Raw genomic sequence first — 18065 nt, 5'->3', positions numbered from 1 at the left:
CTCTTTGTCTTTAGAATGGTTTTAATATTCAAGCTTGCAAGTTTAGGAATTAAAAATGCAAGAAAAATGTTCAGCTTGAAGGAGATGATGATTACAACATTTTAGGAGCAATAAATTTCAAGAGGTTTTAGGCTTTCTAATTTTCTTTTTTCACCAGTGTCCTATCTTCTTCACTTGTGTAACAGCATGTTTAAACTTCTATAATGCAGGAATGCTTGAACACTCTTCTTAGTTGCTATGACAAGAATAAAATGAGAGATTTGCTATTATGGTTTTGTTTCTACCCACTGATAGGATCTTCTGCATTCTTAACAGGTTTTTTGGAAATTCATGTTCTTATTAATCTTGATAAATTAGATCTGCATTTGCTAGATTATTACTAGATATTCATAAAGATTTTTCTTGTTGCTTTAAGTCTGAAAAAGCTAGGGCGAAATCAGTAAAAATCGGTAAAAAACCAAATTTTGAGGATGTATGAAATTTAGAAGTGATTGACACACTGTTGCACTGTTCTTTATGCGCATCATTAATTGAGATGCTGGTTAGCAAAAGGTATTTCAGCTTTCAAGGAATTTTAGTCAAAATGTGTAGTTTGTTGACACAATGATTTTTTTCCAGTTATGCTCTGATCTACTTAGTGTAAATTAATTTACTAAACTTGTACTTTTATCTTGCCATTTCTTGAAGTCACCATGGCCTCTGTTTGATTTTTCTTTCAGACATGGAACTTGTGCAAGTTTCATTTACCTGTGCATTATTTTCTGATTATATTGCTAAATGCTCTCTGTTAAGTTATTTACCAACATGTTTGCTTCAGTGCTTCTAGATTTACATTTGAGGTTATTCTAGAGATACCAAGGATGTTTGTGCAAGCAGATTTTTTTTTTATAGTGGTTGTCCATTAGGCATGTTCCAAGAAGTCAAGTCCTTTATGAATGTAGCCTCCTGTATTGTTACTGGTAATACTGTGTGCAGTTTTCTTGTTGCCCCTCTTTGTCTATTAGCCTGTCAGAGGAGATGAATGTATATTGTCAGACTATCTCTGACTCATAGAACAGTATAATTGCTGCATTTTGGTTTTGGTACTTAGCGTGAATTTCGTCAATATTTTGGCTCATTAGGAAGATAATTAGGTGCTGGGTAACATGTTTAAAGGTAAAAAATAAGATAGGTAGGAAGGATCATGAAGTTGTATTTTATACTCTGCTCTAGGCAGGAGCTTGATATCTTGACAGATACCCTTTTTTGGAGGAAACCCACAACAAAGGTTTCACCAAAGCAGCATGTGGAAATTTTGCTGGTCTCTGCAAGGTGGTACATCCAGTTTGTGGTACAGGCATGTGTATTTGTATGTTTTTGTCTGCATGCTCTTATTATAGGGAAGATGACATGTTACAGAACTGGCAGTCTGTAAGACTGGATTTAGCTAGTTCTCAGACGTAGGTGGTTAAAGATAGGAAGAGCAAAGATATCCTCTGAAGCTTCTCTTATCTGATCAAAGTGAAGCACCTGTGAAACATGCTTTGCCTTTCCTTCCCCCTTCAGTCCTTGAGAATAGGGAAAGAAGAAGAGGTAATGCCAAAATTTCTCAACAGAAGACAGGAAATCTAAAGTACCTAAGTTATGATAGGGTCTTTTCTAGTGCTCATTAAGGCAACAGCCTGTCTGATAGGAGACTCATCACTATTGAAATGAGGAATTTTCTGTGGTCACTATCAAAAACATGATACTATTTGTATGGGCAGGGAAGGTGTCTAGATATTTTTTTCTGAAACTTGATTTATGGTGCTTGAGATACTTGCCTACCACTGACATGTAATACATGTAGCACATCAGAACTATTGATTTTGTATGTTGACTGCGTCATTAGTATTTCTGCTTGGTGCAGCTTTTCTGTGCTTTTTATAGAACATTTGTTCCATTCTGTGGAAAACTTAATGGACTGACTGCTGTGTTGAGGGATGTCAAAATTGAGTCTGTTACTAGATCACAGTTCGTCATTGACTTCAGTAAGGAACATAGAAACTCTGCAGTGTGTTCCTCCTGCCTGGAGGACTGGAGAGTACTTTCTTTCCAAAGTTTAGGACTATTATTTATTCTTCATAACTTCTTTACTATACGGGTGACCATGCAATGGAGCAGATTGCCCAGAGAGGTTGTGGAGTCTCCCTCACTGGAAATATTCATGAACCATCATGATGCAATCCTGTGCAATGTGCCTTAGGAAGACCCTGCTTGAGCAGGGAGGTTGGACCAAAGGTCACTTCTAACCTTACCCATTCTGTGAATCGTATTTGCCATGCCAGATTCCTATTTCTTTCCTAACAACCGTTGCCCTATGAGAAAGGAGAGAGGAACAGAGTTCTTTCAGACTCTCCACCTCAGCACAACTTGCTGTATTCTCTTATCACAGTTCACAGATGGTGGGATTTGGAATGACATTTTGGTTGGTTTGATTTTTTTGAAGGGGATGTGTGTGTATGTGTGTTTTGTCTTTACACAGAATAGTTTTAGCTGGTTTTTCCCTAGGAGTAAGAGACCCAACCATAGTGCCGAATGCTCTTAAGAGGGTGATTATGAGAGGTAGTTGATTATAGGAAGGGTTTGATGGAAGAGCAGGTTGCAGAAATAAGTTTTCTGTGTTTGTTTTTTCTTTTTTAAGACCATAATTTAAAGTCAAAAGCCAAGCGTAGTTTTAACTAATCCATTGTTTTACTTTGTTTTGTGTTTTAGAAATGTGGCAAATTAACATCTTGTACTGGCTGCAGAGCACAGTGCAGGTTTTTTGACATGACTCAGTGCATAGGACCTAATGGATATATGGAGCCATACTGCTCAACTGTATGCATGAACACACACAAATCAAAATATGCAAAATCACAAAGTAAGTGAAAAGGATGGTGGATTTTCATCACTGCTAAGAGAAGACTTTTTTTTTTAAGTTTGAAGACTGGGGGTGGTTGGTTTTATTTTACACTCAGTCTATGCAGATGTGACTTCATAGGGTTTTTTTAACTTCTTTAAAAACAAAAGAGAAAAAGACCACCTTATGTTGAACACTAGCAAATGGACCCATGGGGGTCATTTTCCCCACCAGCCTTTTTTCTTGGTGTTGAAAACAATTTTCAACTCTCTTAAGGCCTCCTGTGAAAAAATCTGATACATAATGTGCTCTGATGTGTCACAGAATAATAATGTAGTTTTTGTGCTCATGAATTCGTATTCTCTTGTATCTGATCTAACCCCACCCCATTTTTTTTCCTCAACCAAGAGATGGAGAAGGAAGGAAGGAAGTAGTTATCATGCATATTGATATTGTCTAGGTAAAGTTTTTAATCCAGGTGAAAGGAACTGGTAGATAACTCAAAACACATATTCTTCAATATGCAAAGCAGTTATAGATCTCAACCTGAAGTTGAAAATGCTCTAGTGAATTTTATGGAAGGAGGTGCAGTTTCATATTTAATGCTGATCTTTAGTTTTGTGTGACTTCTAGAAGCTGACTGGAAAACAGACAAGTCATAGCTTTTTACATTGAAATAGTGGAAAGGGTAATAGTTTTTTTTTTCACGACTATTTTGTGTTTATTTTGTTTGTAAACTACGTTTTTCTTTTAGGTATGGAAATTATTTGCCACTTTTGTAAACGAAACTCTTTACCTCAATATCAAGCCACAATGCCTGATGGAAAACTGTACAACTTTTGCAGTTCCAGTTGTGTAGCTAAATTTCAGGTTAGCTATTGTGTTAAACCTTTTCCTCCCTAAATATTTGTGTACCTATGTCTGTGTTAAGTAGTTACATATTAAACTAATTTGCTTGTATATGTGTGCTTATGAGTTATAATTAACATAGCAGATAATTCTGGCTCATAGCAATTTCTTTGATTAAAATACTGTTTCATAATGGTAACACTGGCTGCTGTCTTAAACGTATAAAATCAGATAATAACAACCAATTTCTCCTTGATATCATAAGAAAACACAAAGCAATATCACTAATTTTTATCACCTCAGCCTCTTCACAGAGGTGAACCTTGCTAGTTTACATTGAAGATCAACAAATTTAGTCTCTTTTATACTAAATGTGGTAACAGAATTCTCATATTGAATATAGTACTAGTAAAGGTCTGTCATTGGGTAGAGTGACTGTCTCTGAAATGAAAGGTTAGAGCCTAAGACATTTTGTTAATGGGTGAAACTAGCTGTTCAAGTTATGTCCAGAAACTGCAGGGCCAGTGATAGGCACATTGGAAGATGCTGCAATACTTATGAAAATGTCATATTTTCAATATGACTTAAGGTTAAAGCATATGGGAAATGTGTTGTACTGATTCATCTCTAGGTGATCAAAGAATATTTGTAAAGAAAATGTTTCAATTTTTGTCTGTGAAAACAGTTTTCCCAAATCTGCCCTGTATGATTGATAATTGCCTCCTCATGTGTCGTTGAACAGTTACACCCACACACAATTTTCCCATTTGCCATTGAACTTTTCTGTTTTCTGTCAACTGGACAGCAAATCAGTGTTTTAGTTGCTTCCTTAATATATCCTATCCAGGATATCCATCATGTAGCCATGTTCTGTGTTTCCATCCTAACCAATTTGGTAGATGTCTGTCAGTGGAACTGATAAACAGAATAGCTGCAGATTGTTAATATGTCATGACAGATCTGTAATACTTCTTGCAAACTTGTTTAGCATCTGTTTTATTGTACATGATCTTACAATTAATTATGGCCTTGTATTAGGGAGGGGTTCGAAACATACTGAAATTTGAAACCAAGACACCGTTAAAAGCTTAACAAAAACCAATATTTATTACCAAGAGGTGGCCAACAAAACGAACAAACCCAAAAGGGAGAAAGGAGGAGAGAAATAAGCCCCCAACACGACCTCCCCAGTTACCCAGCTGTTGCCCATAAAGTTATCTTACCGACCTAGCATGTCTATAATTACCCATAGCAGAAGCTGCATCCTTGGAGAGTCAGTAAGTTCACAAACCGGCAGGCGTCCCCGCCAAAAGGCAACGTTGTCCTGTGTGAAGTTAGCTCTCTCAAGAAAGCACTATCTGCTTTTTATACAATTAATTGAGTGGCCACAACCTCCCAGGTGTGGTCAGCACCGCCCAGGCCGAGGCCCTCAGTCCCACCTCCCGGTTATGTAAGTGCATCTCTTCTGCGCACGCGTGAGAACTTCGGAAATCCCCTCACGCACGCGCAGTATGTTTTGGGGGTCTTTCTTAATTGAGTCTGGGGGTGAGCCTTCCTCATCCTCCTCCTCAGTCTCTCCTTCAAGCGACCTTGGAGGACAAATAGCCAATCACAGAATACCAATTAAAACAGTTTATACAAGAAACTCTCTTCAAGGACAACTTTCCTGTTTATCGGTCAGTGCTTGTTTTCCCATAACTTGGCAAGGAAAGAGCAAAGCTTTCACAGGTGGCAGGGCCAAACACAGACCAAAAGTATCAGCATAAATTCACCCTGGTACAGGCCTCAAGACCTCTTGGAACAAATAAAATGAGTGAATGCCAAATACAGCCTAAGCTTTTTTGGATTTGCATATAAGTCAGCATTAAACAACATTATTGAATATAACTGCCAGATCAGTTAATGCTGGTTGTGGGTTTCCGGTCTTCCTGAGAGCTTGCTGATGCTTCTGTTGCAGTTTCAGTGCTGCATGTAGATTTCTCCCTTCAATATTGTATTAATTTAATTAGAGCAGGCATACAGTCTGTGACTTCTCAGTAAAGACCAAGAACAGGTAGGTGGTCACTTGGCTTACAGTTGATTTGCTCAGACAGTGCTGTCGGGTTTTAGCTTTTGATAGTTTTTGTATATTCATGTAGAAGAATAAAATGTATTCACCATTAGGTAAGAGTTTAATGTATGAGAACAGCTTCTCTGTTCTGTTCACGTAGTGTTTAGGTGGAAAGGATGGTATATACCACAATGTGAGCATTGGACTGAACGTGTTCCCTTGAGGCTTCTTTTATACCTAAGAGACATGCAAGGCATTAAACCTAAGTTGCAAAAATGTCCAATTTGCTATAGGGTTCCATATTTGTCACTGTTTACTAATGGAGATAACTCTTGTTTTAATTTGCTGTGATCGTATTCATCCCTTTTTCTTATTGTGCCTGTTTTTCCTAGACATTTTTCCTTCAAGGGTTACCCTTCCCAGAATAGAGTAGTTGCTATTGAAGGGCTGTGTCTCTTCCCTTCTGCAAAAATTTTAGTCCTTTTAGTTTACAAATGGGTTGGAATACTTAAATTCACAATTTGTTCACAGTACTTTAGGGTTGATTACAGTTTTATCTTACAAATAACTTTTTGTTTCTAGCCAATTGTTCTCTTTCAGCATTGTGATGGTTGTCTGGAAGTGTTCTTCATTATATACTTTACATCTCTCTTTCTTGGACTCGCATGTGCACACACACAAAAATACTTTTCTAAGTTTGATCATAATAACAATAATTGAGGCTTCCATGCTTAGGCTGGAAGGTCTGTGTGTACATGAGCATGAGGAGAGTGTTCAGTTTCTTCCGTGTTTCCTTTCATGCCCTTGATTTTGCACGTGGAACAGTCCTGGTGGATAGCAGTGTGTAGAAGATTCCTCATACGTGTTTGCTTCTCTCATTCACATTAAGAACAACTTGATTCTTTCAAAGACTTCTTTTTTTTTCTCAACTAGAAAAAAAACTAACCAGTCTGGCAGCCTAATAGCTCTTCCACATGTACACTTAGGTATAGAAATGTTTCCACAATTTGATTTTGTGTTGCTGTGAGCAAGGATAACCCTTCTGCCATGTGTGCTGTGGTGGCAGGGGCAGACCAGAAGCTGTGCTGCTATGGTGGTCTTCTCAGAAGAGTCTTGGGCTGTGCCTGCCTACTGTTCATTAGTAATTTGGCAACTTAAAGCAGTTTGAGTTGGTTGCATTGAAGGCTGAAAAGGGCTTTACAATGATTTTTTGCTTTACTTGGCACTTCCCATGCTCTCGTTGTTCAGGATGGGCTCTCAAAAGAGTGAATGTATCTACATGACTTCAAAGATATCTTTGTTAAAGCACAACATAGATAAAACCTTGCTGTTCAGGGTGACCTGGGAAAGCTTTTAATGAATTTATTATCTTTTTTGCTGTGTTATTCTTTGTGTGTAATAATACTCCCAAATAATTTCTAAAGATACTGTAAATATCTTGTAAGTTAAAAGCAAGGCAAGATGATGAAAATACTGTATGCCATGTCATCTTGATTCATTAAAATATTATATAGAAGCAGTCCTTAATTATAAGCATGATTTCATCTTCATTCCTCCCTCTGTGTTCAGTGTTTCTGTACAAGTTGCCGCGTCTGCTAGTTCTTTACATTTCCTTCATTCCTGAACTGGAGGTGGTGGGTATACTTGGTTTTAGTTTTCAACTGGAGCTCCTAGGATTTCCATGGTGCTTACATGACCCATATGGCAGCCTGTGTTGAGCATGGTGTTTGCTCTGTGAAGAAACCTGGAAATGCAGAAGGGCACAGGTTGGACCTTTGTGGCTCCCATGTTAGTGCAAGTCTTCAGCACCTTATTTAGAGCAGCCAAAGTATAGCAAACCTCACTCAACCACAGGGTCATTTGCTGGATAGAATGGGAAAAGTATGGCAATACTGTGTGTGTGCATCTCTCTTAAAGTTGTTAAGGGCCAGTGGGCTACTGGGATAAAGGTGTCATCTTTTCTTCTGTATGGCATTTGGTTCTCAGGTCCTGCCTGTGGTTAGGAAATGTGCATGACGACTTCATGTCTGCAAACTCCTGACACAGAATTAATGCATCTGCATAAAATGATATTGTTGGTACTGCTAACTAGCACACAGCAGTGCCACCTATGTCAGGGTTTATATCAGTAATAAGTCTTATGGCAGTTTTTTTTTTATTTTTTAGTGTAGGTAAACCCTTACTAACATGAGAGTCTGAAGAAAAGTATCCTGTAGCAGAAATGTTTTGAATTTTCACTGTTACAGGGTGGAGAGGTAGTAAAAAATCTGTCTGAAGAGAACTTGCCTTTAAATATATTTGTCTTGTAGCAAACGGTATGGGAAAGTTTCTTGAGAAGACAGATGTAAGAAATGTTTCCTCTGGATTCTTCAGCTGTCTGTGATTGCTACTGATTCAGATTTTTTCTCTTGAACATGGCATGTGTAATACACCAGTAGTTCTTGCTTGATCAGGGAATGTGCAAAAAGACTGTTCCGTATGCACATAAGACCTACTTGGAAGATACTGGTACTGTATATTCGAGTTCTCTTATCTACTAATTGCTTCAGAAATGCATTAAAGAAATTGCTCAGTTACAGAATTAAATTCTCATACCTGTACATGGAATCTGTAGTATTTTTCTCAATCTTAAAAACCTGGATTGTTTGAATAACTGTATAAAAATTTAATAATTGCATCTTCTTGCCATGGTGATTGAGGCTAGTTAGGACTGTTAAGTTGTTTTCTCTTAATCTAAGTAGATGTGTGGTTTCTCACTGAAAGCCTTTTACTTTAATATTTGTGTTTTCAAGTGGTATGCTTAAGTAAGGTGTTGATAATCTGCCTTGGTGATGTTTGGATTTGAAAATATTTTGTTTTGGATCTTTATCTGAGCTTCTGTGACCAAAATAATGCAAGCTGTGAAGTGTATTTATCTGAAAAGATGTGTTTTGTGATTAACGGGTGTTCAGTTTGTGGAGACTTTTTTCATTTTTATAAAATTTATTTACCCTTAAATAATAGATATTAGAAAGGTAAGGTAAAAGAAACATGAGTTAAAGTAATTATGGTGGAAGCAAAGGTAGAGATTCAAAATTGGAAGACCTAAGATGACAACAGAAAAGGAATTAAGGTAAAAGACTAACCTGCTATGCTTTTGCCATAATGCTCCTGAGTTTATTTATAAATTCCCAAATTCTTGAACACTATAAGCTTAATTAAGAAAATCCACCATTCCAGAAGTAACCTTCTTTTTTAGTGATGTGTGTATATATATTTATGTTTTTCAGACTCTCAGTGTACAGTCTTCAACAAATGGTCAGTTTGTCTCTCCCAGTGATATTCAGTTGAAATGTAATTATTGCAAAAGTTCTTTTTGTTCAAAGCCAGAAGTACTGGAATGGGAGGTAAGGAGTTTTTTGGTATTATTATGACAATGATGAAGTGTTAAAAAGTTTAGACTTTGAGCTCCAGTACAATTTTTCTAGATAGATATTTTATAAGGTATTGAAGCTTAAAAAGTTCAGTTGAAATCTACCTAGTTCTGCAGAATATCATTTAACTTCAGTGTGGATAAAAGCAGAAGTCTTTGTTCCTATATAGTATCTGTGGAATTTAAAGAAAAATGTAATTTCTCAGGTCATCTGTAAGTCTGAAATCTGCTTTCATCTTCAGTTCTTGCACTTCTCTATGAACTGAGAGAAGTATCTGAAGAGGGTATGCTAAGATTGATTGGCATATTTTCCGTTCAGTATTTTCACGTGAAATAAAGAGTATTTGTAGCACTCACTATTAGCTTAATTGGAATTTGTTAATTTTTAGCATTAGAAGTCATTGTCTGTTTGCACTTCTGTTTACTTTGCAAGTTGTGTCTTAATGGCAACTATTATTTAAAGTTGCACTATCCAGATCTTAAGATTTTATCCATTAACCCCATTCATGATGCTTTGCAACTTTGCATTTAGAACAAAGTGTATCAGTTCTGCAGCAGAGCATGTTCTGATGATTATAAGAAACTGCACTGCATAGTTACATACTGTGAATACTGTCAAGAAGAGAAAACGCTGCATGAGACGGTGAATTTCTCTGGTATCAAAAGACCCTTTTGTAGTGAAGGTATGTATGTATTTGGTTTTTTCCTAAGGTATTGGTCATTGTAGTTCTACTGTGGTTGACTTACTTTGATAATATTTAATGTTAAAATTTAAGGTACCAACTTATTCTAGTGTATTTGAGGCTAAACCAGAAGTTTCTTCATCATTATTATTAATTGAAGTGCACGTACTTGTTAATTTATCTGAGCTGCCTTTAGAGCTTTTCACCACTTGCTCCAGGTTAAGGAAGAGCGAGTAACGCTCTTGAGTGTGTGTGTGTATAAATACATACACATATGTAGGCACATGCATATCTACATGTGCACAAAAAAATCAATTCTTAAAATTTGTTTAGCAGAGTATATACCAACAGTAACTGCACTGATGAATACCAAACTTTCTCTTTGATTAGTATTTTCAAAATTTAATACAACTGTGGAAGTTCTGTGTTGGCTTAGAAGGGTTATTTAAGCAATAGCTTGAATGATGCCTGTTGATGTGTATTGATTACTGTCACTATAATTTTTTTTACTAATTACTCAAATTTTCAAAAAGCATACAAACTAAAAGGGAACTATATGGGCATAGGATTCTTTAAAGTTGCATTAAAGCATGGTTTTAATAGAAACAGCAAAATAGAGTCTTAACGAGGACCAATCCTTTCCACTTCTGGTGAGCTCTCCTTTGATACTGGTATTTAATCATGATCTTAGAAGTCCTTAGAAATTTAACTGTGGGTTTGGATGACCTATCTCTCAAGAATATGGAGAATATTGTTTTTCTTTAGTTATAATAATAACGCTTTTACTGTCAGTTGATAAACCCTGCTGAAGATCTCTGCTTTCGAGCAGATTAAACAGTAGATGTGCCCATTTACTTGTAGGAGGATCCTGTTAAGCTGGAGAAGGGTGGAGTGCAGGATTGGTGGCAGCCTTCCTTCCGTGCCATTCCCTTATAACTTTGGACTCTGCAATCTTTTGTTTCTAAACAATGGAGTATGGTGACTTAGGTTTTTTTGCTGTGTTCTGGACTGCAAAGTGATAGCTGGAGAGTTAAAAAAGAACGAAGCAAGGCCCAGCTTCACAGTGTATCATTGCAGTGCTCAGCAACATCTAGCTAGAAATTGATTCTATGAGTTAAACAATTCCACAGAATATATTTGAACAAGAGCAAACTACTTTTCTAGAGATTACAGTATATGCTTGTATTACTGTGAATATTAATAACTCCCTCATTTTAAAGCCTGGTGACTGTCACAACAAACTTAGTAAGATTCATAATGCCAGCTATACCATATTACTACTTCTGTATGAGGAGGCTTGAAATAAGTGAGGACTTGTGTTTCCTGTTGGAAGATTTGAGAAAGGAAAGAAATAAAAACAGTCTCTGCTGTGTGAATATAGTTACTAAGTGGGGGGAATCTATTGCCAGATGTCTTAGTGCTAGTCTTGAGTTTTGCAAGTGTTGGACTACCAGCTTAGGAGGAAATACTGTTTTTTTGAGGGTGAATATGTGAAATGTTATCATAAAACCAAATTTTATCAGCTTATTGTGATGGTCTGAACCACTGAGCAATAGAGAGAGAGTAGACAAAAAGCACCATTAAGTAGATTATATCTTGAATAAATATAGCACATATCTGCAAGCTGTAGCTGAGATGATGCATGTGACAAAGAGCTGATGTGTTCCTGATGCAAATAATCTGGTGACCTGGACAGAAATTCCATAGGAGCAACCTAGACCATGTATTTTAAAGGAAAACCAATGATTGTCATCAATGGCTACAGAAATAGTGCGATCTAAGAGTTAACAGTGTTTAGATCTGACATGGGAAGAAGAGCACCAGGACTTCTGGTGGACAGAGTGGAGGTCAACAAGTAGAAGTTCCATCATCAGAGTTGATAGATGCTGCTTCCCCCTTTTCCAGACACCTGCACACCACCAATTTGTCTTCGGTGTCATGGCCTTTTCCCAGACACACGTCCAACTGTTTGTCAAGTAGAAAAACTAGTAGAAGTACCAAATACTTGTTGGATATGGAGGCCATCCTGGTTTTGATATTGCAAAGTGTTCAAGAAACCTCACCAACATAGATTATTTTTTTGAGCATGCAATTATTCTTCACCAGAAGACAATGTATCACAATTTGAGAAGGAATAGCTGAAAGTCACCGAAGTTACTGGCGTTTTTGGAAAAAATTGAACTCTCAAGGGAAAATACTGGGAAATTTCAGGGATGTGTTTATAAAGGGTCCTAGATAAAATCAGCATAAGTAAAGAGGTGTTGAAATTTCTGCTAGTGTACTTATTTGTTCATCTTCAAGCAAAGTGATGGGAAAGCATAAATAATGGCATACATCAATGACAAATATCTCTTGACTGCTTAGAACTGCCTAGCTGGAGTACTAAAGGTGTCATCATTGTTCTGCTCATATTCTTCATACCTGAGGGTTTTTTTTACACCTACATATACGCACATATTTACACACAAGCCCGGCAACCACATTAAAGTCTCTGGGATCAGTACTTCTGTGCACTTTCATTCCAACTCTTGTTTCTTTATATGTTTCTTTTGAGATATTTAAAAGTATTTGCAGGGAGTAGCTGAAACTTCCATTACAGTAAGGTATAATTAGAACTGACCTAGATTTTGTGCTAAAGATGGTTATTAATTCTTTCATGGAGTATAGTATGTTTTTTCTGGTTTTGTTCAAAAGTCGGATGCTTTGTGGAGAATGAACAACCTGAGTGGACTAGTGGAAAGAGTTTAATCTGTTCCCCTGGTGCTGAGGCTTTGGAAATTAAACTGTCTTGGTGTTTTGCCACTGGAATGGTGCATTCCAAAATACCAGTATCTAAATTAAATGAGATTCATATTACGTACACTAAAGAAGATCAAAGTTGCTTGTGGATTTTTATGTATGTATAGTTGCATGAGTGACAACTGAGGATAGGCTGTGAAAGTTTTTAGTCCTGAGGAAATCTTCAAGTTATTGGGGCTTGGGGCTTTTGGGGGTGGGTTTTCTTGTTTGTTTGTTTGTTTTTGTTAATATATATCCCTTCTGAGAGTCTAGGCCAAAAAATCCTTGGCAATCCAGCAATAAAGCTATTTTATGATGAGTATCACCATAATTTTTATTTTACTTGTAGATTTATTTTGCATACAATTCATCTTTTTAGTAGAACTAAGTGTTATGATTTAAATAACACAGGCTTAATAATTTTATAATGCAAATTTTAATAACACTGATTTGTATCCACTAGTCTGCTTCTTGGAAGGAGAAGGTCAATAAGCTACGGAGTAACTCAGTTATCTGATGCTTGGGAATTCCTTTCAAATGGATAATACAGATAAAAGACAGCTATGAAACCAGCAACTATACTGTCATCTTGATAGCCTGCTAATAACTTTCTGGGAATTATGGATTCTGCAAATTAAACCCAGTGTAGACAATTCTGATGTTTCATCTGAGTAGAGATAACCTCTTTTGAAATACTGTCAAACTGGCAAGTAGAAAAAGAAATTTAGAAAATTAAGTGATTATAGAACTGAGAATGTCTAGAATGTCTTTAACCTTCATTTAAAGCATTGTAGATTTTAGAGTGGGATTTTACTGACCACTGCTGCACAGTGAATTGTTCAGTAAAGTACACTATTAAACGATTAGTTGATTAATTTTTAGATTTACATGAAAACATTACAGATAATTGAGATTAGCCTAAACGTGTGTTAAATCTTATACACATGCTTACAGAATAGTGTTTCACAACTAATTAAGATACTACCTGAAATTTATAGCAATTCTTGTTGTTATTAGAAACAGAAAAAAACTGATTTAAAAACTGACATGTGATATGAAGTGTGCTAAGACTAAGTTATAGTTTCTGTGTTTCTCTGGTCAGTGGACCAAGGAAGCTGTGCCAAGCTGCTGTGTTCCCCTAGATGGAGTTGCCATCAAACCTGCTTGAATCACTTTGTTCCTGTTGTTTGGTCTCATTATTTTTAAAGTGAGGGCTACAGAAACTGTTTAAACACATCTTTGTAATAGTTTACATTATCAACTATCTATTTTAGAGGCACTGATACAGCTTTTAAAAATAAATTGGACAGTATTTGGGCTAGCATACAGAAATTTTTGAAGACTGTAGAAAAGCATCCTTTTTTATGCAAAATTTTATGGTATAATTGAAACTTGCTAACTGCATACTGCTTTGCAATAGCTATCAAGCATTGGTAAGTAGTATAGAATGTGGTTATAGGGGGGGAAAGATATTTAGTATATGTAAAATTTCATATCACAGTTAAGTGTTTTGCATAATGAAATCTTCTTTTGCTAGCTCTTGCATTTGTACTTCACAGAGCCATTGCCTCACCTTTCTGCAGCTTTTGACAGAGGCCTCCCATGTTAAAATAACTTGTTCTTGCTGTGGTGCTTTTTCAGTTGTAGCCTACCATGTTAGAGAGTTTGGCTTTGCTCATGACCACTTTTGGCCGTGTCTCTCTTGAGATAAATTCTAACCTAAAATATCAGCTTCCTGGTGGCTCTCTTTGAAGGTTATTTGGTGCTAAGTTGGAATATCCTGGCAAAAGGGTACAAATGAAAAGCAAAACACATCTTAAATACTATAAAATGTATGATCCATAAAAATGCCCTTTGACAATTGCAAGAGTCATGTTGTTACTAGGGGAATATATTCCTTTCCCACAAGTCAGGTTAGTAGAGAAGGGGAAGTCAAACGTGGAGGGATTTTGAGGTGTGTGAGCTATTCTGAGAGAATATGACCTCCTTTGACTGCTGTGGACAGAAGGTACAATGGGACATCCCTGACATCCCCTGGAGCCATGACAGTTTTCGTTAGGGAACTCTGATGGCACAGTGCAGTTGTTCAGACCACATCATCTGATTTAGTAGTCTGGTATTAAATCTTTGAGCTGCAAATGGCTATTTCAAACAAATTTTGTTACTGTAAAGCTCAAATATTCTTTTCTGCTGATAAAAATGAGTAAGGGAAAAGAGACAGGATATTCGAATCTGACAAGTTCCTTATGAAATATTTAACAGGTTCCTTTGCAACAGAAGCACCAAGTGAAGGCTTTTGGCATGCCAAAGGAACACATAGTTCCATGCCTTCCAGGCAAACACACATGAAAGAGCTGGACAGTTGGTTCTTGTGGTATTCTACTTGTGGAAGAGGCTTGTTGTGTAGATGTAGTTTCCAATTAGTGCTTGTTGGATGCATATCTTCTGAAATTACTTGAAATTTTTAACTTGTTAACCTGGGTTTTGGTATTTCTGGTAGTGTTCTTGTAGTTGAAAAATATGCTGTGGAAGAGATTATGTTTATCTTCTTTCTGTCTGTAGAGGGAGAACACTGATACTGTTCAAGTAACATCATTTAAATTTTGAGTACATGTGCTGAATTTTGAGATTTTTTTTTTATTCATGGAGAGCTAATTTTTAACATGGTAGAGAGTATCAAGTGAAATCCTGTGCATTGTTCGACACCAGTAGTCTGTGTTAAATTATCATCCTTTGGTGTTAATTCCACTGTTGTGTCTTTTAAAGAGGTTTGAGGTAGTTCTTTAAGTGAAGAATTGGCTGTTGCAGGTAAGGGGTGTTGCAGTTCAAGGTGCTGAGATTATGAGCACAAGAAGAAAGCTGATAAAGATGCTTCTTATTAATGTGAAAGAATAATCAACCTGGAAAGATTTAAGAACAAGCAAAACATGAATAACTATGTGGGAGTAGGAGAGAGGAGAACAGAAGGAGATAGTATCTAATTATCAGAAAATATTAGGATAAACTGAGGGTGTATAAAAGTTGAATTGAATAATGATAAAAGATTCTTAAGCTACAGGCAAGGAAGGAAGTGGTACACAGCTTCTCTGTTACATAAAGAGGATGGGGTCTACTTTAATAGTAATCCAAGCAGGACCCAAAATTTGAATGCATTGCATTGTTTTCCTAAGGATAATGATGTTTCTTATGAATCCAGAGACAGCGGATGATGGGAATGTGGGTATGGAAGAGGTTGCTATTGCATGCAAATCAATTCAGAGGGAGATACAGCAGAAAAATCTGGGTGGAACATAACTCCAGAAATCTTTAAGGCCTGACTTGTGATGCTACAGTCCTGTAGTTATTCTTCTCTAGATGAAGTTGTTAATGGGTAACAGTGGAAGTTATTACAAGATGAGAGAACAGCAGGTATTGTATGTTACTTGAAGGACAAAGATAGTCTAGTAAGTACAGCCTTTCAGAGGTAAAAAAATCAATTGCTTTTAGGATGGAACAGTTACTCTCTATAAAAGGTATTATTCTCTGTGGTAAAGAGAGACTGGTGTTGAGGACTCAGGAATATTTCTAGTTCAGCATTCCTTTTTCACAGCTGCTTGATGTGGAAATGTACTGAACTTCCTCTAATTCAGGTAGGTGCTGCTAGGTGGAATAGAATCGGGTAGCTTGCTTGCACTGAGTCTGCAGTCAGTCAAGTGAAGCAGGTTTCCTACCATGGGCAACTTTGCAGTGCTGGCAACTCTGCACAGCTGGACCTGGCAGCTCTTGGATCTGCCAAGAGAAAGGAAGCCCTCTTAACATGGAACCTGAGGTAAAGGTTTGGATGAACTGGTTGGGTGTTGTCTTTTTAGTAATCTTCTGTTGCATGTGTTCAGATCCCTATCTTCTCTCCACCATTTATGTGGGGAACCAAAATTCTGGACTGTTGGAAGAGATGGATTTTGTGTTGGGCTTTGCTTGGAAGCCAGAATTCTAATAGTGTAATTAAGGATATGTTACGTTAATTTAGGAGATAAACAGCTACTTTTTTGCTGCTTTAGATTTTGAGTTGGAGATACTTTTTCTGAAAATGCTCATTAGTGGTCTTTCTAAGACAGCTGACTTACAGAGTGGTCTGTTAGAACTTTGATAAAGACCATAAGTGATGTAGTTACAGGCAGATAACCTGTGCTTACACTTTTCTTTGAAAATAAGAGCTGTTTTCTCTCAGTCGCTTTAAAGCACTTAGAGGTTTCCGTCTGGTCACACTGTAACTTGTGTGTTTGGTGTTGAAGCTGAAATCCTGGGGAACTTGGGATTTTACTCATAACTTTTTGTACAAAATGTTGGGGTTGTGTTAATACCCGCCCCAGAAGAGAAGGGTAACTCAGCTTCTTGTTAAAAAATCCCTTGGGGTGGATTAGAGTGAAACAACACTGAATGATCGGTGTTTGTAAATATATATATGTAGGGTTTATTTTAGAACAATTTTGTTTCAAAGGAAAACAGGTATGTAGCCATTTTGGTTGTTACCATCTCTAATAATACAGCAATGTTCAAGCATACAAATAAAACTTAAGGAAATGTATAAGGAAAGGAAGAGAAAGAAAGGATAAAAGTGGTGGAAGGAGTCACCACCTGCTGGATCCAGTGATGAAACTCGGTAGTTGCAGCTTCAGTGTCTTATTTGGTTGAAGTGATGGTCTTGATCCGTAGGGGGTGGGGGAAGGCCCCCTAAACTCAAAGATTTCATGAGCCATTATACTCTGCAAGCTCAGGTGGGAACACCTAGTACTTCCCCTGGGGCGGAGAGTTTTACAGTGATTAGTGTCAGGGGATATGTCATGAGTCTCTGACACCTTCTAAGAAGTTACAGCTGCCTATTATGTCAGCATCAGTCATGGTCCATTATGGTCTATCAACTGAGATGAATAGCCCAGGCTAGGTGTGAAATGTCTTCCGATGCTCCCTGGAGGGATTTTCACAGCAGAGTCATCAGGTAAGGGAGCACACTGGCATGATAAGAAAGATTATTCCACCTCACACAATTTGCCTCTTATCAGCCTCTTCCCTTATCTGGAAATCCATTTTGTTGCTTCAGGTATGCAGGCCCTTCTGCACCTGGGATAGTTGGACTATAGTACCCCCTTATCTTATCTCAGGGTCCTTTCACAGTCCAAATTAGGGGGCATATTGAGGGAGGGGTGGGCTTTGCTGGATGAGCAGCTCTTTTTTTTTAGTTTGCTCCAGTGGACAGAAGTCTTTTGGTGATCTTACAGTGTTTAAGCCATTAACCATTTCAGTCTCTTACAGGTTGTCAGCTGTTTGTTTTAGGCAGTGCTTATACTCATGAACCCCAAGTCCCCAGGGGAGTTAGGCTGTCCAAATCCTCAGGACTTTAGTGTTGATGTTGGAAAGATCAGACAGCCAGTGCTTTTTGTATTACTCATCGGA

At 37.3% G+C, this 18065-nt stretch overlaps 1 protein-coding gene across 13 annotated transcripts in view; it reads left to right on the top strand.

The window, feature by feature from the left end:
* The window catches only part of ZMYM2 (zinc finger MYM-type containing 2), an 87493-nt gene that overhangs the window by 41677 nt on the left and 27751 nt on the right, over positions 1-18065 (top strand). For 12 of the 13 annotated variants that reach the window (XM_027652812.1, XM_027652865.1, XM_027652855.1 and 9 more), the window contains 4 exons: positions 2734-2884; positions 3618-3733; positions 9032-9148; positions 9707-9857. In XM_027652812.1, the coding sequence (XP_027508613.1) occupies positions 2734-2884; positions 3618-3733; positions 9032-9148; positions 9707-9857 (535 nt within the window). The remainder of the gene's footprint in view (positions 1-2733; positions 2885-3617; positions 3734-9031; positions 9149-9706; positions 9858-18065) is intronic. The other variant, XM_027652889.1, reaches the window with a different exon arrangement.

Source organism: Corapipo altera, unplaced genomic scaffold (assembly GCF_003945725.1).
Source record: "Corapipo altera isolate COAL_440 unplaced genomic scaffold, ASM394572v1 0, whole genome shotgun sequence".
Classification (NCBI taxonomy): domain Eukaryota; kingdom Metazoa; phylum Chordata; class Aves; order Passeriformes; family Pipridae; genus Corapipo; species Corapipo altera.
Note: the sequence above shows the minus strand (reverse complement) of the source record. Positions and strands in the feature narration are given on the sequence as shown.